At 39.1% G+C, this 20707-nt stretch overlaps 1 protein-coding gene across 5 annotated transcripts in view; it reads left to right on the forward strand.

Moving 5' to 3' along the window:
- The window catches only part of LOC113115389 (NACHT, LRR and PYD domains-containing protein 12-like), a 43583-nt gene that overhangs the window by 4012 nt on the left and 18864 nt on the right, over positions 1–20707 (forward strand). For 2 of the 5 annotated variants that reach the window (XM_026282920.1, XM_026282915.1), the window contains exons 2-5: positions 5993–6197; positions 10559–10675; positions 10887–12881; positions 12999–13163. In XM_026282920.1, the coding sequence (XP_026138705.1) occupies positions 6049–6197; positions 10559–10675; positions 10887–12881; positions 12999–13163 (2426 nt within the window). In that variant the 5' untranslated portion in view covers positions 5993–6048. The remainder of the gene's footprint in view (positions 1–5992; positions 6198–10558; positions 10676–10886; positions 12882–12998; positions 13164–20707) is intronic. The other 3 variants (XM_026282916.1, XM_026282918.1, XM_026282917.1) reach the window with 3 other exon arrangements.

Genomic DNA, 20707 nt, shown 5'->3' on the forward strand with positions numbered 1-20707 from the left:
ATTTTCGAGAAGTAGCCTGCTGCTATATATCGTAAAATAACAACGTTCAAATTCGACACTCAGCGGCTGTGTTTCAAATCACACCCTACACCCTCATTCACTATTCCCTACATGAGTTTACTAATATAGTCCACCTGACAGAGAGAATGAACACTAATGAGTGAATTCAGACAATGATCAACAGCTGCTGTTAATGAGTAGAATCACTGAAGAAAACATAACAAGACAAACACATGAAATACAACTGACTTCAGCCACAGCCTTAGATGAAATCAACTGAAGATTTAAACGATCAACAAACAGCTTCACCAACTTCACACATTACTAACCAGACTGACTTTATTTCTGTCAGATCAGAGAACAGAGATCAAAAGATCTTATTGAGAATTAAAGAGATTAAGATGTTAATGTTACTGTTTCGTTTAGTGTCACCATTGTGGAGATCAGTGTTTGCTTTAGTTGGGCTCCTGACCATTGACTTTTACACTTTACATTTTGTTTTATTGCTGTATTTGTATCTTTATGATGCATCTGTTACAGCAGTATTAATTTTGATAGTCAAGTGATTATGGTTGTTTCTAACAGGCATGATCTACTAGACTGACTTAAAGTGTTGCTATAATAATCAAATATTAATTTGGTGTTGAAATATTTGAGTGAATGACACTTCAATTTAGTAAGATTGAAAAGTAGTGTGATAACCAGTATTTATAGATTTAACGACTAGTTTTAGTTAAAAAGTATTTCGGGCAGCAGTCCCCACAACACTCAAAGAGAGAAATCAACAATCAGCATATGAATCTCAACAATGGTGACAATCAAAAGGTTCATGATGCAATGCATGCTGGGTACCAGCACAGGATAAAACTCATCCATGATTCCCAGCATGCATTGCGGCATGAATAAATTATGCCCCTGAATTGTTCACTTATTTTCTTGAATTCTTATGTGCTTATAATTTTGCATTTGTTTTAAGTTTTAGTAGCATGTGTTGTGATGTTCAGAACTGATCTGTTCATTTATTTTGTGGATTGTCACCATTGACACCATACAGTTCTTCTGTAGACATCTGACAGAAATAAAGTCAGTCTGGTTAGTAATGTGAATCTGGTGAAGCTTTTTTAGTAGTTGTTTAATCAGATCTTGAGAGATTTGATGTATTCTTTTATTCAGTTGATTTCATCTAAGGCTGTGGCTGAAGTCATTTGTAGTTCTTGTGTTTCTCTTTCCTTCAGTGATTCTGCAGGTGTTTATCACTAATGCTCAATCATCAATTAATCACAGAATTATCTCATTAACTTCACTGATTCAGTGTTACTCTAACACTCTGTAGTGTGCACACATTATAAGTGTTCATTTAAAACTGAGGATTTTCTTGTGGGGTTTAAAGGGTTAAAGATTTAAGATGAAGAAAAAACAGAATGAAACATAATTTAACAGTAATAAACTGTAATTAATTTACAGGAAACAAACTGTAGAAAAACTGTTATTTACTGGCACCCCTGCTGCCAGTAAATAACTGTTTTTCTACTGTTTCTTGCCGTAAATTAATGGTTGCCAGAAAAAAAAAAGTGTTTTTCTACAGTTTTTTGCCGTCAAGTCAAGGAAAAACAGTAATATACTGTAAAATGTAAACGTCAGATTTACCAAATGAAAAATAAGTTAATTTAACTAAAATATTTGTGAACATCCATAGAAAAAAATTAGGCAAAGTCATACACTGATAATGAGAGTAAATACTGAACTTGACTGTATTAATGTGTGTTTGCACAAGAGAGATCGTTTAGTTTAATGTAGTTTTGTTGTTCACCATTGTGCTGGAGAGTAGAGCCGGTGCTTCAGTCAATGATGAGCCACAAATTCTGATTTTCTGCTGCTTTATATAAAGGCAGTAAATGTGGAGTCGCTGATACAGTGGTGATCTCTGTGTTAAGTACTTCAGCACATACATGTGTAATACAGCTGACAATGAGCTGCAGTGATTTGAGTAAAAGTCATGTATTTAGTTACTTTATTACTGCACATTAAGTGTAAGAAATATTCCTTCTCAGTGGACTCAAATGAAATAAGTTCATAGTACTAACATCGTGGGAATGCTAGTTTAAAAACTCGAACTGTTTGAAGCAGTGGGAGTGGAGTTAATTTCCATGGTAGAATTTACGGTAAAATACTGTTAAAAAATAAGAGTGGTAAATTAATGGTTAAGAGCTGTAAATTAACAGTACTTTACTGGCACCCCTGCTGCCAGAAAATTACTGTTATTTAACGGCAAAATTTTTTACAGTGTAGAAAAACAGTTTTTACTGGCAACCATTAATTTATGGCAAGAAACTGTAGAAAAACAGTTATTTACTGGCAGCAGGGGTGCCAGTAAAAAACTGTTTTTCTACAGTTTGTTTCCTGTAAATTAATTACAGTTTATTACTGTTAAATTATGTTACATGCTGTTTTTTCTTCATCTTAAATCTTTAACCCTTTTAACCCCACACCAAAATCCTCCGTTTTAAATGAACACTTATAATGTGTGCACACTACAGAGTGTTTGAGTAACACTAAATTAGTGAAGTTAATGAGATAATTATGTGATTAATTGATGATTGAGCATTAGTGATAAACACCTGCAGAATCACTGAAGGAAAGAGAAACACAAGAACTACAAATTACTTCAACCACAGCCTTAAATGAAATCAACTGAATAAAAGAATACATCAAATCTCTCAAGATCTGATTAAACAACTACGAAAACAGCTAAAACTTAAGACAAAACTTGTCTAAAACTTAAGACAAATGCAAAATGATAAGCACATAATAATTCAAGAAAAAAAGTGAACAATTCAGGGGCATAATTTATTCATGCCGCAATGCATGCTGGGAGTCATGGATGAGTTTTATCTAGGGCTGCACGATTAATCGCATGCGATTGTCATGCGTGTCTCATCAGTAAAGATGGTTCTGTGATTAGCGGTAAATGTCCATCAGCTGCTTTCAAATGGAGCGGCACCTAATATACAGAGCCGTAGATCGTTGACAAGCTACGCAATATCGCGTTCATAACCGCATGCGATTAATCTGCGATTATGAACGTGATATTGCACAGCTTGTCAGTGAATTACGGCTTCCCATCACAATAGATGTGGGACTGACATTGCTCAGAAGTCAGATGTTGGTTGAAAGTGAAAACCCAACCTCTGTTTGGTGTCAAACTCTAGCGTAAATACTCCAAAAACATGACAATCTTCACTTATTATAAACAAGGTTTATTTCTGTCATAAATGTAAAAAAGTTCTTATTGAGATTAACAGAGATGTTTATTGAAAATTATAGTTTAGTTTGATGTCACCATTATGCTGATCAGTACTTAGGAAGTATGACTCTTTTCAGTGTTAGCGTTTATTTAGCTGCTGTAATTATATCTGTTACAGCAAAAACATTGAGAAAAAGATGTCATTAGATAATGTTGGTTACTGGCTGATATTAAAAATGTCTTAATGTAACAATCTGATCAACTGATTTTACCAGGCGTCTGTTCTACGCTATTAATTTAACATTAGTGACTATAGCAGATGTGTTGCAATACACAGGGTCCTGACAATTTATGTCATTTTGTTTTTATCTGATCTTTTTAAACTACATTGTTTTAGTATCACTTCAAACCTTAGGATGCTTAGACATACAGAGACCTTAATAATTAGTGTAAGAATCTCAACAATGGTGACATGCTTCATGCCGCAATGCATTCTGGGTGCTACGGATGAGTTTTGCATGATGTACCCAGAATACATTGCAGCATAAAGCATGTCACCATTGTTGAGATTCATACACTGAATCTTGATGTTTGTGTGACAAATTTTTTTTTAATCTTTGAAATTATCTGCTTTAAATTCAACTGGGTGTCAGGCTGTTGACCATTGAGTCACTTTAATAAATAATACTTAACTAACACCACACAGTAGCTTGGGTGAAACAAGTAATCAGACATATCAATCATCAGCAAGCAAACAGCACCATTGAACCACATATTTGTTTGCTGTTTTAGCCACAATAAAGATGACAGCAGCTAAAAAACAACACCGACAAGTCAAGTGTCAAATTGCACAACTAAAGCCAACACTTACCAGCATTATGGTGACATCAAACCAAGCTATTACTTTTAAACAGACATCAACATCCACATCTAAACATCCACTTAAATCTTAATTAGAATGTTAGGGAATAATGTTCTAATAATGTTATTGATAAACATTTGTAGAATGTTTTTAGAGAACGTTATCCTATCTTTTGAGAGAATGTTCTGGGAACAAAAATAAAACTACCCGCTAAAAACATTGTTAGAACAATCCATGGGAATGTTCTTAGAACATTTTAGAACAAAAAAAATTCTTGCTGGGAAGTGCAGCTCCATTTGAAACCAGGTGGTGGACATTTACCGCTAATCACAGAACCGGCTTTACTGACAAAGACACGCATGACAATCGCATGCGATTAATCGTGCAGCCCTAGTTTTATCCTGTGCTGGTACCCAGCATGCATTGCATCATGAACCTTTTGATTGTCACGATTGTTGAGATTCATATGCTGATTGTTGATTTCTCTCTTTGAGTGTTGTAGGTACTGCTGCCTGAAATATTTTTTTTTACTAAAACTGTCATTAAATCAGTCATCAAACAGCCATAATTACTTGACTATCAAAATTAATACTGCTGTAAGAAATGTATCATAAAGATACAAATACAGCAAAGAATTTGTTTTTTTAAAAAGACAAGGGTCAGTAGCCCAACTAAAGGTAACACTGATCTCCATAATGGTAACGTCAAACGAAACAGTAACATTGTCATCTAAATCTCTGTAATTCTCAGTAAGCTCTTTCGATCACTGATCTGATAGAAATAATATCAGTCTGGTTAGTAATGAGTGAAGTTGGTAAAGCTGTTTGTTTATTGTTTAAATCTTCAGTTGATTTCATCTAAAGCTGTGGCTGAAGTCAGTTGTAGTTCATGTAGTTCAATTCACTTATTAGTTTTCATTCTCTCTGTCAGGTGGACTATATTAGTAAACTCATGTAAGGAATAGTGAATGAGGGTGTAGGGTGTGATTTGAGACACAGCCGCTGAGTGTCGACTTTGAACGTTGTTAATTTACGATATATAGCAGCAGGCTACCTTCTCGAAAATGATTAATATTACCCAGAATGCACCGTTTTAATGAAAAACAGTATGTTACTGTCAAAATTTGGCCGTTTTTTTACAGCGATTTTTAACAGTGTAGCAGCTTCTCGAAAATGATGAATATTACCCAGAATGCAATGTTTTTACAGCGATTTTTAATGGTGTAAGTTAATGCTGTTAAGGGGATAATTCACCCAAAAATTAAAATCTGATGTTTATCTGCTTACCCCCCAGGGCATCCAAGATGAAGGTTACTTTGTTTCTTCAGTAGAACACAAACAGAGATTTTTAACACAAACCGTTGCAGTCTGTTAGTCTTATAATTTATGTGAATGTCAACCATGGCTAAAACATACAATGAAAACAAAACAAACAATAAAAACATACAGAAATAAAACCAAATTAAACCCTGAGGCTCATGACGATACATTGATGTGTAAAGACGGCTAAGGTCTGCAGCATCTGTTACAATGTGTGTTTTTGGTATGATTTAAAATCACTGGCTTTTACACAATTGAGCTGAAGTCTGTTTGTTATAACTGATGTATTATTATTATCATTATTGTTATTGTTATAATATGGATAGAAATTGTTTTTCAAAAATTTTCAAGGTTCAAATCTATAGTCATTTACAAAAAAATAAAAAGTATTCAAAAATAATTTTTAAAGAAAAACCTTGTTGAGATAACAGTTAAACATATTGCATTGGTTTTATAATATGAGGATGGTAAAAATTCCGCTAACGGATTAAGAGTGCAGGCCTACTTTGTTATAGCTGTATTGTGTCATTATACGGCAGAATTTAACTCAGTGTTTCCACATAACAGATTTGAAATTAGTCTCCTCACAATCTTTTGGCAAATGAGAGCAGAAGGACACTAAAATGAGCCTACATAAAGAGAAAGTTGATGATGGCCCTGACTCTAAAATGAGTTGTACATCTCCTGGATCCAGCTGTGGGCATGTGAAGAGTGCTCAGCCCACAATGAAACATCCCCTTAAACTCATTAATGCAGTGGGCTCTGACTCCAGGTGAGACACTGGCCATTTTACACAGCTATTTTATCGAACGTGACTTGCAGTCCATTACAGAAGCCTGCGGTGAGTGAGTCTCGTCTCATGGTGCCATCACACAGACACACAAAATCACTTTCCTGAACCCTTCATGATGCTGTTCTTCATTGGTGGAAAGATCTTCCCTCATCCCAGTTCCTTGTAAATGTTTTAAGAAAAATCATTGATTGAATTCTGTTAACGGATTTCATTTTTTATTTGTTTGTTTAAAAAACACTTTTTTGCATTATTTATTCAATTACTTTCTAGCCTGTAGCTAGAATATATATATATATATATATATATATATATATATATATATATATATATATATATATATATATATATATATATATATATACAGTACAGAGCAAAAGTTTGGAAACATTACTATTTTAATGTTTTTGAAAGTTTCTTCTGTTCATCAAGCCTGCATTTATTTGATCAAAAATACAGAAAAAAAATTAATATTGTGATATATTATTACAATTTAAAATAATTGTTTTTAAATGTATTATACTTTAAATTATCATTTATTTATGTGATGCAAAGCTGAATTTTTAGGATCATTATCACATGATCCTTTAGAAATCATTCTAATATGATGATTCATTATCAAAGTTGGAAACTGTTCTGCTGCTTAATATTTTTTCAGAACATGTGATACTTTTTTAGGATACTTTGATGAATAAAAAGCACAGAAAAAAAATAAGCTATGTTTTTAAAATATAAATATTTTGTAATAACAATATACACTACTGGTCAGTAATTTGGGGTCTGTAATTTTTTTCCTTTCTTTTTTTAAATAAAATCAATACTTTAATTTAGCAAGGCTGTGTTAAATTGATAAAACAAGTGGTAGTAAATAAAATCTATTATTAGAATATATATTATTAGAATTTAATTTAATTTTTAATAAATGCAGTTATTTTTTACCTTTTATTCATCAAATATATTAGATAGCAGAACTGTTTCCAACATTCATAATAAATCAGAATGTTAGAATGATTTCTAAATGATCATGTGATACACAGCTAAAAAATGGAGTGAAATTAACTCTGCTGGGAGTACATGTGAGACCACACTCAAGAGTGTGAAAGTGTTAAAATAGGAGTGTTAAATTAACACTGAGGCAAAGTTAAAGTGAATTAGATAATTAAGTGATTAATTGAGTGATGATTGACCATTATTGACGAGACCTGATGTTAACGTGCAGAATCAACAAAAGCACTATTCGGACGGGACTAGTTTTCTAAACTACGTTTGAGTTTCAATTCTTACCACCTGACGTCTGTGATTTTCATGTACCAATTCGGACGGGACTAGTATCTCCGTGTTTATTACAGAGGTGGGAGGGTCTGATTTGTGCATCTGGGCGTCACAGAGATCACGCGCTCTGTATGCGTGCATTGCGTTCATTCAGAATAATTGCCTTTGTATTATTACACAATAAATACTAAATGGCTAGTATAGCAAAACCATGTTAATGTGTGGTTCCTTTAGTTTAACTTGTTTTTCTTTTCTTTTCTTTTTTTTATTAAATGTAATTAAAACATTATGTAACTGAGTACATAAATGAACCTGAGTAATCTTACCTGATGCTGATATTACAATAGCCGGTATTAACAGTTTACGCGATCTTGCTCTTGATTTTATTATTTGTATTATTTTTTTATTATTATTTATTTGCCGCTAAGCAAATATATGAAACATGCGCGCGTAAGAACATCTACGGTAATTCACGTTGGCCAAAACACACAAGGAAACGCGTTGTGAAATAAAATATCACCGGCAATCACAGACATTCGCATTCGGACGGGATTAGTTTTCTCAGAGGATCACTGAGTTTGCTGAAAAACGGTAGATAATTTGCTCTGGAATTATCACAGAGGTTGTGTGTGAAAAACACAGACGTGGCAGATTTGGACAGGATTAAAATCACCAAGTACGTCTGTAAAACGCAGATTTCTCTAACGACCCCCTGTAAAACTAGTCCCGTCCGAATAGGGCTAAAGACGATTCTTCAACAACGTAGTCCCAGCATTTTAAATACAATCTGAGGAATTTCTTAAAAGTTGTTTGTTCAAAAATCTTTCAATATAATCTTTTAGTTAGACATGCAAACATCAAGAATCAACCTGTGAATCTCAACAATGGTGAAAATCCAAAAAGCATGTTGCAGTGCATTCTGGGTGCCACCTATCAAAATTCATCCATGACTCCCATGATGCATTGCGGCATGAATAAATTATTAGCTGAATTGTTTCAGTAATTTCCTTTATTCTTACTATTCTATTTTTGGTTTTTATGTTACTTTTAGTAGTTTTTAATGTTTTTTTATGTTTAAAGTTATTCTGTTTTTCTGAATATGCTGTTTGTCACCGTTGTTGAGATTCCTACACTAATCTTTGATGTATGTGTGTGCCCAAAACAAGCTTTTTTTATTTTTAATTATCAGAACAACTTTCAAGAAATCTTTTTAATTAGCGGGTACTGTACAACCTAAAGGATGTTATAATCAATGTGGTCAATCAAATCTGTTTAGGCTTTAGTTGAGTTTGGTGATTCAGGTCAAATGCCCATGTTATGATTTTTTTCTTGTGTTTGCTACAATTCAGTTGTAACAGCCAAATCTCACTTTAAAATTGTAAGGCTCAAGAGCCCAACTAAACCAAACACTGACCACTATAATGGTGACATAAACATAGTGATTTTCATCTTTGTTGATTCTGCATGTAAACATCAGGTCTCGTCAATAATGGTCAATCATCACTCAATTAATCACTTAATTATCTCATTAACTTTAACTCAGCTTCAGTGTTAATTTAACACTCTTATTTTAACACTTTCATACTCTTGAGTGTGGTCTCACATGTACTCCCAGCAGAGTTAATTTCACTCTGGATTTTTTGCTGTGTAGACTGGATGTTACATGTGACACTGAAGGCTGGAGTAATGATGCTGAAAATTCAGCTTTGCATCACAGGAATAAATTATTTAAAGGTGCTGTAGGGAACTTTTGTAAAAAAATTTTTTTTTACATATTTATTAAACCTGTCATTATGTCCTGACAGTAGAATATGAAACAGATAATCTGTGAAAAAAAATCAAGCTCTTCTGGCTCCTCCCAGTGGTCCTATTGCCATTTGCAGCAAACCATGCGCTCCCGGTAAAAAACAACCAATCAGAGCTGCGGTCCGTAACTTTGTTTGTCTTCAAAATGTAGAAAAATGAACATAATAAGCAAGTACACAATGAATCCATTTTCCAAACCGTGTTTTTAGCTTGTCCTGAATCTCTAGGGTACACCTATAATAAGTTTTTATATTCTGACTATTTTAGATTTCTTCGGGGGTACCGCGGCGGAGTAACCCAGTACCTTTGTGATTCTTCATAGACATAAATAGAGAGAAGTAGTTCCGGCTACGATGTTCTTCTGCAAGACGCAAGCAGTTCTGTTTATTAACTGCTAGAGTGTCAAAAGTTCCCTACTGCAGCTTTAAGTATATTCAAATAGAAAACTATTATTTTAAGTTGTAATAATATGTCACAATATTAATGTTTTTTCTGTATTTTTTATCAAATAAATGCAGGCTTGATGAGCAGAAGAAACTTCTTTCAAAAACATTAAAAATAGTAATGTTTCCAAACTTTTGGTCTGTACTGTATATATATATATATATATATATATATATATATATATATATATATTAATCTCACTGTAATATTGGAATTAATCTTGACGGAGTGTGTGTAACAGGCTTGCGTCTTGTCGAGGTTTACATTGGGAAGCTTCTTTAAAAAAAAAAAGTTCCCTCAAGCAAACCCGGCGGCATCTGCATCTATGTTAGCACATCACATTTGATGTGGTAATTTCACAGTAGGCATACACACAGGTTTAAAGACTCGTTCTTGCCCCCTACAGATTCATCTAGGTATACATCTGTGCTAAAATATCAAGGTGAAAGCCATCATAGCTTGCGTATTATAGACCCAGCTCCCAACCCAACTTTGAGAATAGATTAAAGGCGATATTTTTTTTATCGCTCTATAAGAGTCTCACGTTAACGCAACATGTAGCTGCACTAGTAGAGCACTGCGTTAGTAAGCAAGCAAGCGCAAGGTTAGGGGTTCGATTCCCCGGGAACACATGATATGTAAAAATTGATAGCCTGAATGCACTGTAAGTCGCTTTGGATAAAAGCGTCTGCTAAATGCATTAATTTAATTTAAAATGAACAAATTCAAATGTAAAAATAAATTATATTTTTGTTATAGACAAATGGCGAAAAAAGGGAAATGTCTAAAATGCAGTTTTATTTATCTTTTGTCAATATCAGCAGTAGAAAGAGACAGAGATTGGAGTCTTCAGAACCCAGCGGTGTGTCCGTAAAGAGTAACTCATCTATGTTGGAAACCCCTGAATTCAGTGACGGACCAGTGACCCCTGACCCTGTGTTAGTATAAACATCTACTTATTGTTGTACATCTCAGAGATTAATTTACAAAATTCAATTAAATAACACCAAATTTAATTCAAAATATGCAACATATGCATTTCACAGGCATGCAACTTAAAATTGTATCTGGTTATGGATGTATTTCTGATAGATTCCAGCAATCATTGTAATTACTGCCATTGTCTCCTTTTTGTTGCTGTTTATTCAGCAGGGGGAAGATACATAGGCTGATCAGATCTGTGCCGTCCTCTACATTCCTCTGTCAGTCCTTTATCAGGCAGGACAACAAAGAAACTGCCCTGCAGACACACAAGCAAGAGACTGGAGTCCTGCAGAGAGTCAAAGACGAGCACAAAGCTAGCATGAAGAACAAGTATGAGAGATTATTTGAAGGAATCAAACTGCAAGTGAATGAAACCCTCCTGAACAGGATCTACACACAGCTCTACATCATGAAAGAAGAGAGTGAAGGAGTGAATAAAGAACATGAGGTTTTACAGATGGAGAAAACAGTCAAAACACAACACTCACAATACACTCCAATCTACTGCAATGACATCTTTAAAGTCTCGCCTGAAACAGGATGTGAGGAGAAAGACCAAATAAAGATTGTCCTTACTAAAGGCATTGCTGGAATTGGAAAAACCATCTCAGTGCAGAAATTTGTTCTGGACTGGGCAGAGGGAAAAGCCAATCATGATGTAGATTTCATGTTTGTGCTTTCATTTCGAGAGCTGAACCTGATTCAAAATCATCAACACAGTCTTCATAGTCTTGTGCTGGACTTTCATCCTGAACTTCAACATCTCAACTCAAAGATTTATGAGGAGTGTAAAGTTGTGTTCATCTTTGATGGTCTGGATGAAAACAAAGTTACACTGTTGTTTTCAGACTCTCAGAAAGTTTGTGATGTGACTGAGACTTCATCAGTGGCTGTGTTGGTGTCAAACCTCATGAAAGGAGAGCTGCTTCCCTCTGCTCTCATCTGGATCACCTCCAGACCAGCAGCAGCCAATCAGATCCCCACCAAATACATTGACCGTGTGACAGAAATTCAGGGATTCAATGAGACTCAAAAGGAGGAATATTTCAGGTTGAGAATTAGAGATGAACATCAAGCCAGTAAAATTGTTTTACACATCAAAAAAGCAAGAAGCCTCCATATCATGTGCCACATCCCCATCTTCTGCTGGATCTCATCCACTGTGCTTCAGAAGCTCCTGGAAGAAGATCTGAGTGTAGAAATCCCTCAGACACTGACAGAAATGTACATCCACTTTCTGCTTATTCAGATCAACATAAGGAACGAGAAGTATGAAGAAAGAGATCCAGCGATACTTCTACAGTCCAATAGAGAAGTCATTGTGAACCTTGCAGGAGTGGCTTTCAAACAGCTGATAAAGGGCAATGTGATGTTCTATGAGGAGGACCTGATTGAGAGCGGCATAGATGTCACTGATGCCTCAGTGTATTCTGGGATTTGCACTGAGATCTTTAAGGAGGAATCTGTGATTCATCAGAGGAAAGTCTACAGTTTCATTCATCTGAGTGTTCAGGAGTTTCTTGCTGCATTCTATGTGTTTTCCTGCTATTTAATGAAGAAAAAGGAACCACTTCAACTTCTGGGTGCTAAAGATAAACATGACCATGAATATGACACTGACCCAGATGTTGATGGTATTAGTTTAACACATAAATATTACTCTAACACTGAGTACTTGTCTGATGAAGACTCTTTCTATGCTCTACTAACACCAGCAGTAGATAAAGCCCTCAAGAGTAAGAATGGACACCTAGATCTGTTCCTGCGATTCCTGATGGGCGTCTCACTGGAGTCCAATCAGAGACTCTTAAAGGATCTACTGACACACACAGAGAACAGCTCAGAGAGCATCAGGAGAACCACACAGTACATTAAAGAGAAGATCAAAAATGGACATGGACTGTCCATTGAAAGATCCATCAATCTGTTCCTCTGTCTGCTGGAAGTGAAAGATCAAACTCTGTCCAGAGAGATTCAGGCATTTGTTAAGTCAGACAAACACTCAGAGAAGTATCTCTCTCCTGCTCACTGCTCAGCAATAGCCTACATGCTTCAGATATCAGAGGAGGTGCTGGATGAGCTGGACCTCAAGAAATACAACACATCAGATGAGGGTAAAAGAAGATTGATTCCAGCTGTAAACAACTGCAGAAAAGCTCTGTGCGTGTTTGTTGAGTTACGATCCTTTCTAAATTGAAATTTCTGTTGTTGTCTAGCTGATGCAAATTGTTGTAGAATGTTAAGTATCTTATTCTTCTGTGATTTACTCTCTTTCAGTCTTGCTGGCTGTAATCTCACTGGTCAACACTGCAAAATTGTGTCATCAGCTCTACAATCCTCTGTCTTGAGAGAGCTTGATCTGAGTAACAATGACCTTCAGGACTCTGTGAATCTTCTTTCTCATGGACTGAAGAGTGCAAACTGTCAGCTGGAGTTACTAAGGTGTGTAAGAATATTAAGCGTTTTGAGAATATAGGGGTTTATGTTAAAGGGGTCATACGACATTTCTAAAAAGAACCTTATGTTGTGTATTTGTTTGTTTGTTTGTTTGTTTACTAACCTTAAAAAGACAGAACCAGCAGCTGAAGGTGATGGTCATTCATCCAGCTTGAAATGTCACTCAGGCTGAAATGCGAGCAACTACCATCTCGTCATCTGGTTGGAATGAGACGTAGACTTGAGTGTCATCAGTGTAGCAGTGATAAGAAGTCAAGTCAAGTCAAATAAACTTTATTTATTTAGTGCTTTAAACAAAAAAAAACATTGCGTCAAAGCACCTGAACAACATTCATTAGGAAAACAGTGTATCAATAATGCAAAATGACAGTTAAATGCAGTTCATCATTGAATTCAGTGATGTCATCTCTGTTCAGTTTAAATAGTGTCTGTGCATTTATTTGCAATCAAGTCAATGACACAAGGTCTTTACAGGGGATCTGTATCTGGGACTCTAGTTGTCCTGGTCTCCGCTGTCTTTCAGGGATGTAGAGGTCCTTTCTAGGTGCTGATCCACCATCTGGTCTGGATACGTACTGGATCCGGGTGACTGCAGTGAGCCTCTGATCTGGATACAGACTGGATCTGGTCATTACGGTGACCTCGGAATAAGAGAGAAAAAGACTAATATTAGCATAGATGCCATTTTTCTAATTATGTAGCAAGTACATCGGGTGGTATGGGAGGTGTTCCTGGTTACGGTTTACCTAATTAATGCAGCGTAAAAATCCTTTAACAGATTTGGATATTAAAAGCGTATTAGTATGTTATGTGTAAGCCAGGTTAAAGAGATGGGTCTTTAATCTAGATTTAAACTGCAAGAGTGCAAGAAAAGAAACTGCAAGAAAAGCCATGCTTCTGAATGACAGATCCTAATGACGTCATGTAGATGGAGATGAGAAGTGGTCCGAGTAGTGAGCCTTGAGGAACCCCAGTAGCAAGTTGTTGTGACTTAGAAACATCACTCCTCCAAGACACCCTGAAGGATCTATCGGAGAGGCAGGACTTTAACCACATGAGTGCAGTTCCAGAGATGCCCATCTTTCTGAGGTTGGACAGGAGAATCTGTTGATTCACTGTGTCAAAAGCAGCAGACAGGTCCAGCAAGAAGAAGGGATCTGTAGTTTTCTAGAAGTGCTGGATTTAGAGATGGTTTCTTAAGCAGTGGGCTTACCTGAGCCTCCTTAAATGCTGAGGGAAATGTTCCAGAGTGAAGAGAGGAGTTGATAATGTGTGTAAGTGAAGGTATGACTGAAGAAGAGATCGCTTGAAGGAGGTGAGGGGGATCGGATCAAGTGAACAAGTAGTAGGATGATTGGACAGGATAAGTTTCGAAACGTCCATCTCTGTGAGTGGAGAGAAGGAGGAGTGTGCATTGGTCGTTGTGAAGTTATCCTCAGTCTGCGGTGTGGAGAATTGCGCACTGATGGTTCTTGTCTAATTTGCGAAGAAAACTGCAAAGTCGTCAGCTGTAAAAGTCGATGGAGGAGAAGGTGGAGGCGGAATAAGAAGAAAAAGTTTTGAAGAGTGTCACAACAGTTGTTAATTTTGTAGTGGTAGTAGAATGTTTTAGCAGTGAAGACATTTGCTGTCAGCATTTGACCTCATGTGGTTTGTCTCCGTGCCTCTAGATGTCCCCTGTGTTCCCTTCTGCCTTAATTCTTTTTCTTTTACTCTTGTTAGCATTATCCAGGTCACCTGTGCCTTGTTTCTCTTAGAGTATTTTAGCTGAGTCTTTCCCTATGTTTAACACTTGGTTTTTGAGTCCAGACTGCATGCTACCTGCTTTGTATTTCCAAGTCATTCCAAGTCTTTCCAAGCTACCTCAAGTTAGGTGTTCTTAGTTATTTGATTGTTCACATGCTGTAGTTTTGTTTTCTCCCCTCGTGGAGTTTTTATTTTTGTTTTGTTTCCCAATTATCTCTCATGTTATTAATTCCTCTGTCTGAGAAGAACTTTTGTTGGATTTTTGGCTTTCCAAGACCTTTAAAAAAATAAAAATAAACCAACATTGCCTGGAGTACTGCCTTGATTATTTCAATTGGGTCCAACATCTCGGCCAGTGTGGCTTAGTGGCAGATCTCTTAACCACAACACCAGGAACCTGAGTTCTAGCCTGGCTTGTGAGAGAAAAACCAAGTCACTCATGGACCCAGAAACACTCAGTTCCAAGGACCTATTGGCTGTGATTGCTCAACATGAGGCATCTTTTGATGCGCCATGAAGCCGTTCTCAGCCGACAAGAAGAGCTAAAGGCCAAACATTCTCAACTCCTGGCCGATGTGATGAGCTTCATCCGCCAGCTATTTGAACGCCTCCCAGGTTCTTCACCTTCCTCTGCATCACCTCAGAGTGGCGTCAGGCCTTCTCCTGTGGCAGAGCCCCGAATACCGCCTCCTAAGCCCTTTGTTGGAGATCCCAGTTCCTGCACTGGTTTCCTCACCCAGTGCTCTCTCACCTTCGAGCTCCAACCATCAAGTTTCCCCACGGATTGCTCTAAGATTGCTTACATTATTACCCTTCTCTTAGAGAAGGCACTCTCTTGGGCCTCAGCAGTGTGGCAATCCAAGGACGCCTGTTGTAAGTCCTACATGGCATTCATGGAAAAATTCGAGCAAGGGTTTGATCATCCTGTCAGTGGTCGGGAGGCTTCCAAGCGCCTACTCACTCTCCGTCAGGGTTCCCGTACCACTGCAGATTTTGCCATAGAGATTCGGACCATAGCTGCAAAAAGTGGATGGAAACATGTGGCACTGAGGGTCTGCTTTCAGGGAGGGTTGTCTGAGCCCCTTCTAGATGAGTTAGCCACTCGAGAACTGGCTGAAGATCTTGAGTCCCTCATTGCAATGGCCATCCGCCTAGACAATCGCCTGAGAGAGCAGAGGACAGCTCGTCGCAAGGAGTCTCAGTCCCAAGTTCTTCTGAGGAGGTCGGGTTCTCTAGTTTGTATTCCTTCATCCAGAACTTCCCCAGCTCCTGAACAGCTCCACGATTCCAGCAGAAGAAATGCAATTGGGCCGTTCCAGGCTTTCTCCCAACGATAGGGAACGTCAAATGAGGGAGCATCGTTGCCTCTACTGCGGTGCTTCCGGCCACTTCCGTTCCTCTTGCCCCAAGCTCTTGGAAAATGCCTGTCCCCATACAGCAAGAGGAGGGCTGTGATGGGGAAAATTAGAGCTCCTCCTGCTAATGCCGTCCTAGCAGTTCCAGTCACGTTGTCCTTTGGAGGGCCACCAGCATCAGGTCCAGGCTATGATTGATTCTGGGGCTGCAGGCAACTTTCTAGACCTAACTTTGGCTAAGAAACTTAATATACCTATCCGACTTCTTCCTCACCCACAGACAGTTACTGCTTTGGATGGCAGACCTCTGGGACCGGGCAAAGTAACAGGACACTCAATCCCTGCGATTTACCATCTTTCAACACCAGCTGGAGGAGACCCTCTATCTTATTGATTCCCCCGAGTACCCTGTTATCCTGGGTCACCCTTGGCTGCGCAGACATAATCCCCATATCGACTGGCCCACTGACACTATCCTAAGCAATCATATGACCCCTTTAAGTTTTGATGCCTTGTGCAATAAACATGAGGATGTGTGATTTTCTCAGACATCAATGAGATCAATCAATTTTCTTATTCAAATCAAATTGATACATGCATTTGAGAAATAGAATTAAACAGTAGGGATTAGTATCTATAGAATATTTAGGCTACATCATAGGTTTTGCAGAGAAGAGCGGTGGGAAATCCCCAAATGTACAGGTGCTGATCATATAATTAGAATATCATCAAAAAGTTTATTTATTTCACTGATTCCATTCTGTAACGACTGGGTAAGAAGTTGGAAGAAGCAAGTGCGAGTTTTTGAATATGAAAGCAACACAAACAATAAACATGGAGACAGGTGATACTGGGAATCTTGACGGGAAGTGCAAAGTCCAGGAAGAGGCAGAGCTCACAGGTGATCCAAGGTGCGATGGTGCGTTGGCAGCAGGAGAGTGTGACAAAGGAACTGCGGGGCAAGAGCCGTGAAGGTGAGTGATGAGGTCCGGGGATGAGATGGAGTGGACGGGGTTCCAGAGACAGGACAATCCAACGATAAGAATCACAAACACAAAAATGGCAGAGCATGAGAAACACTGAGAATGACTAACAAAGCTCTGACAAACACAAGACGCCAGACAGGGCAATATATAGGGAAGCGTAATGAGCGGCAGCTGGTGATAATGAACAATTAGCGGAGACACCCACATGAAATAATCAGTGCTGACGCAAAACACACACAACTCCACCCACATAGTCCAAAACCTGAGATCACGGTTTGCCAACTGTGACAATACCCTCGCCTCTAGGAACGCCTCCTGGAGTTCCCAGATGGGCCTACCTGTTGATTGTATTCATCAATCAGGGAGTGATCCAGTATGTCCCTATCAGGTACCCAACTCCTCTCCTGTGGACCGTAACCCTCCCAGTCCACCAAGTACTGTAATCCTCGTCCCCTCCGTCTCGAGTCCAGAATATGATTAACTGAATACGTGGGCTCCCCATCTACGAGTCGCGGCGGTGGGGGATCCGGGGTGGGCGGATTAATGCGTGAATAAAACACGGGCTTTATTTTGGATACATGAAAGGCGGGATGAATCCTCCTGTATGGCGGAGGTAGTTTGAGGTGGACTGTCACTGGACTGATGATCTTGGTGACAGGAAACGGGCCAATATATTTGGGAGCTAACTTATTAGAAATTGAATGGAGCGGGATGTTATTAGTAGAAAGTGAAACTTTTTGACCCACAACGTATACAGGAGGCTTCGACCGGTGGCGATCGACCTTGGTCTTAGTGCGCTCCCTCACCTGGAGCGGGAATCACGACTTCAGATTCCAGACTAGGAAAAACAGGTGGCTGGTAACCAATGCTACACTGAAACGGAGAGAGGCCCGTGGCTGACACTGGTAATGAGTTATGAGCGTACTCAACCATAGAGAGTTGTTGGGTCCAGGAAGAAGGATTCTTGTAGACTAAACATCGCAACGTTCTCTCTAAATCTTGGTTGGCTCGCTCATACTGACTGTTGCTCTGAAGGTGATAATCCGAAGACAGACCAACCATCGCTCCTAACAATTTACAAAACTCTTTCCAAAATTTGGATATAAATTGGGATCACGCCTACCGGGAGGCCATGTAACCGAAAGACGTGATCAATAACAGTGACTGCTGTCTCCTTGGCTGAAGGTAATTTGAGCAAGGGAATGAAATGTGCTGCCTTCGAGAATCGGTCCGTTACGGTCAAAACGACATCATGCCATTAGAGGGCGGTAACAAAATCTAATGCGATGTGGGACCAGGGTCTCGAAGGGACAGACAGCTGTTGAAGAAGCCAATCCGGAGGTCGGTTAGATGACTTGCCACTGGCAAAAACTGAGCAAGCTAAAACAAAATCATGAACATCGCAAGCCATCAGTGGCCACCAGAATCATTGCTTTACTAAGCCCTTAGTGCGACTTATCCCTGGATGACAAGCTACATTAGAGCAGTGACCACACTGAATAACATCGGACCATAACTCATCCGGCACAAACAACCAATTCAACCAAAGAGGAATGAGATGACTATAGTTTCAGCTAAAATGCACTCGGGATTCACCGGGCGTTTGGAAGGATCAAAAAGACATGACAAAGAATCTAGTTTGACGTTTTTGGAACCCAGGCGGTACGATAGAGAACAATCTAAATGACCGGAAAAAAAAATGCCCACCGAGCCTGCCTGGAATTGAGTCTTTTGGCAGTTCTAATGTATTCTAAGTTCTTATGATTGGTCCAAACAATGAAAGGTACCCCCGACCCCTCCAACCGGTGACACCACTCCTCCAATGCTAATTTGACAGCCAACAATTCTCTGTTACCAATGTCATAATTACGTTCTGCAGGAGATGAAAGATGAGAAAAAGCGCACATGGATGCATCTTGTCGTCTGAGGCAGCACGTTGAGAAAGAACTGCACCTACTTTCACCTCTGATGCTTCAACCTCCACCACAAACTGACGTGTGGGATCAGGGGCTATTAAGATGGGAGCCGGAATGAAGCCGTTCTTGAGGTTGGAAAATACAGTTTCGGCTGTATTCGACCACCTGAACATAGTACTCGGGGAGCTCAAGGCGGTCAGAAGTGAGACTAGTTGGCTGAAATTATGAATGAAATGTCAATAAAAAATTGGCGAACCCCAGAAACCACTGTAGGGCCTTACGGGAATATGGACTTGGCCTTCCTGATGTGGACCAAGTGATAAGCGTTATGTAAATCCAATTTTGTGAAGACGGATGCTCGTTGTAACCTCTCGAACGCTGAAGACATCAACGGCAAAGGATAGGTATTCTTTACCGTGATGTTGTTCAGCGCTCGGTAATCAATAAAAGGTTGCAGAGAACCATCCTTCTTACCAACAAAAAAGAATCCCGCCCCCGCTGGAGAAGAGGAAGCTGAACCTTGATGCCAAAGAATCAGAAATATATTTCTCCATGGCCTCCCTCTCCGGAATAGAAAGAGAGTAAAGTTTGCCCTTAGGCGGAGACTTACCTGGAACTAAATCTATGGCACAGTCATAGGGACGATGCGGAGGGAGAGAAGCAGCACGGGACTTACTGAACACTTCCTTCAGGTACAGGTACTCCGTGGGCACGTTTGACAAAACCATGGTCTCTTCCTGAAAGACAGAAACAGACACAGCAGGACAAGCAGAAACCAGACAAGGCTCATGACATCTTACACTCCACAAGGTGACAGTGTTGGAACCCCAACCCACTCGTGGATTTAGCTTGACCTGCTAGGGATGACCTAATATGATGGGTGCTACAGGAGAGTCCATGAGGAGCAGGGATAGGGTTTCGGTTTGGTTGCCAGAGGTGAGAAGAGTTATGGGTTCAGTGGTGTGGGTGTCGTGCGGCAGTTCCTGGCCATTGAGTGCGTTGACGTGGATCTGATGGGACAAGGGAAGGACAGGAAGGTTCAGATGACGTACAATAACATTGTCAATTAAATTACCTTCGGCTCCAGAATCCAGAAGGCTGTGACAGGTGTGAGTGTTGTTGCCCCAACGCAGTTTCACTGGAAGGAGAGTTGATGATGTTGTTGAGGACTTCCTGGCGGAGATCCCACCCGATAGTAGCCTCAAACTTACTACCGGGCTGGCTCTTTTACAGGACATGTGCGTAGGAGATGTCCCGAGCCACCGCAGTATAGACAAAGTCCTCGGGACCTCCGCCTCTCTCCTCCTGGGACAGTCGAGGTCTACCCACCTGCATGGGTTCGTGATCGATGACGGGACCGACTATATTCTCTCAACTCTCCGGAAGATTGAGAAAGTGTGTGTGACTGGTCTGCGCCCCCAGGCGGTTAATCCGAGCATTCATGCAGAGAGCCAAGTCGATGAGCCCGTTGAAACTGGTTGGCAACTCGAGAAGGTAGATCTCCTTATGAACACAGTCGGCCAACC

This window comes from Carassius auratus, chromosome 15 (assembly GCF_003368295.1).
Source record: "Carassius auratus strain Wakin chromosome 15, ASM336829v1, whole genome shotgun sequence".
Classification (NCBI taxonomy): Eukaryota; Metazoa; Chordata; class Actinopteri; order Cypriniformes; family Cyprinidae; genus Carassius; species Carassius auratus.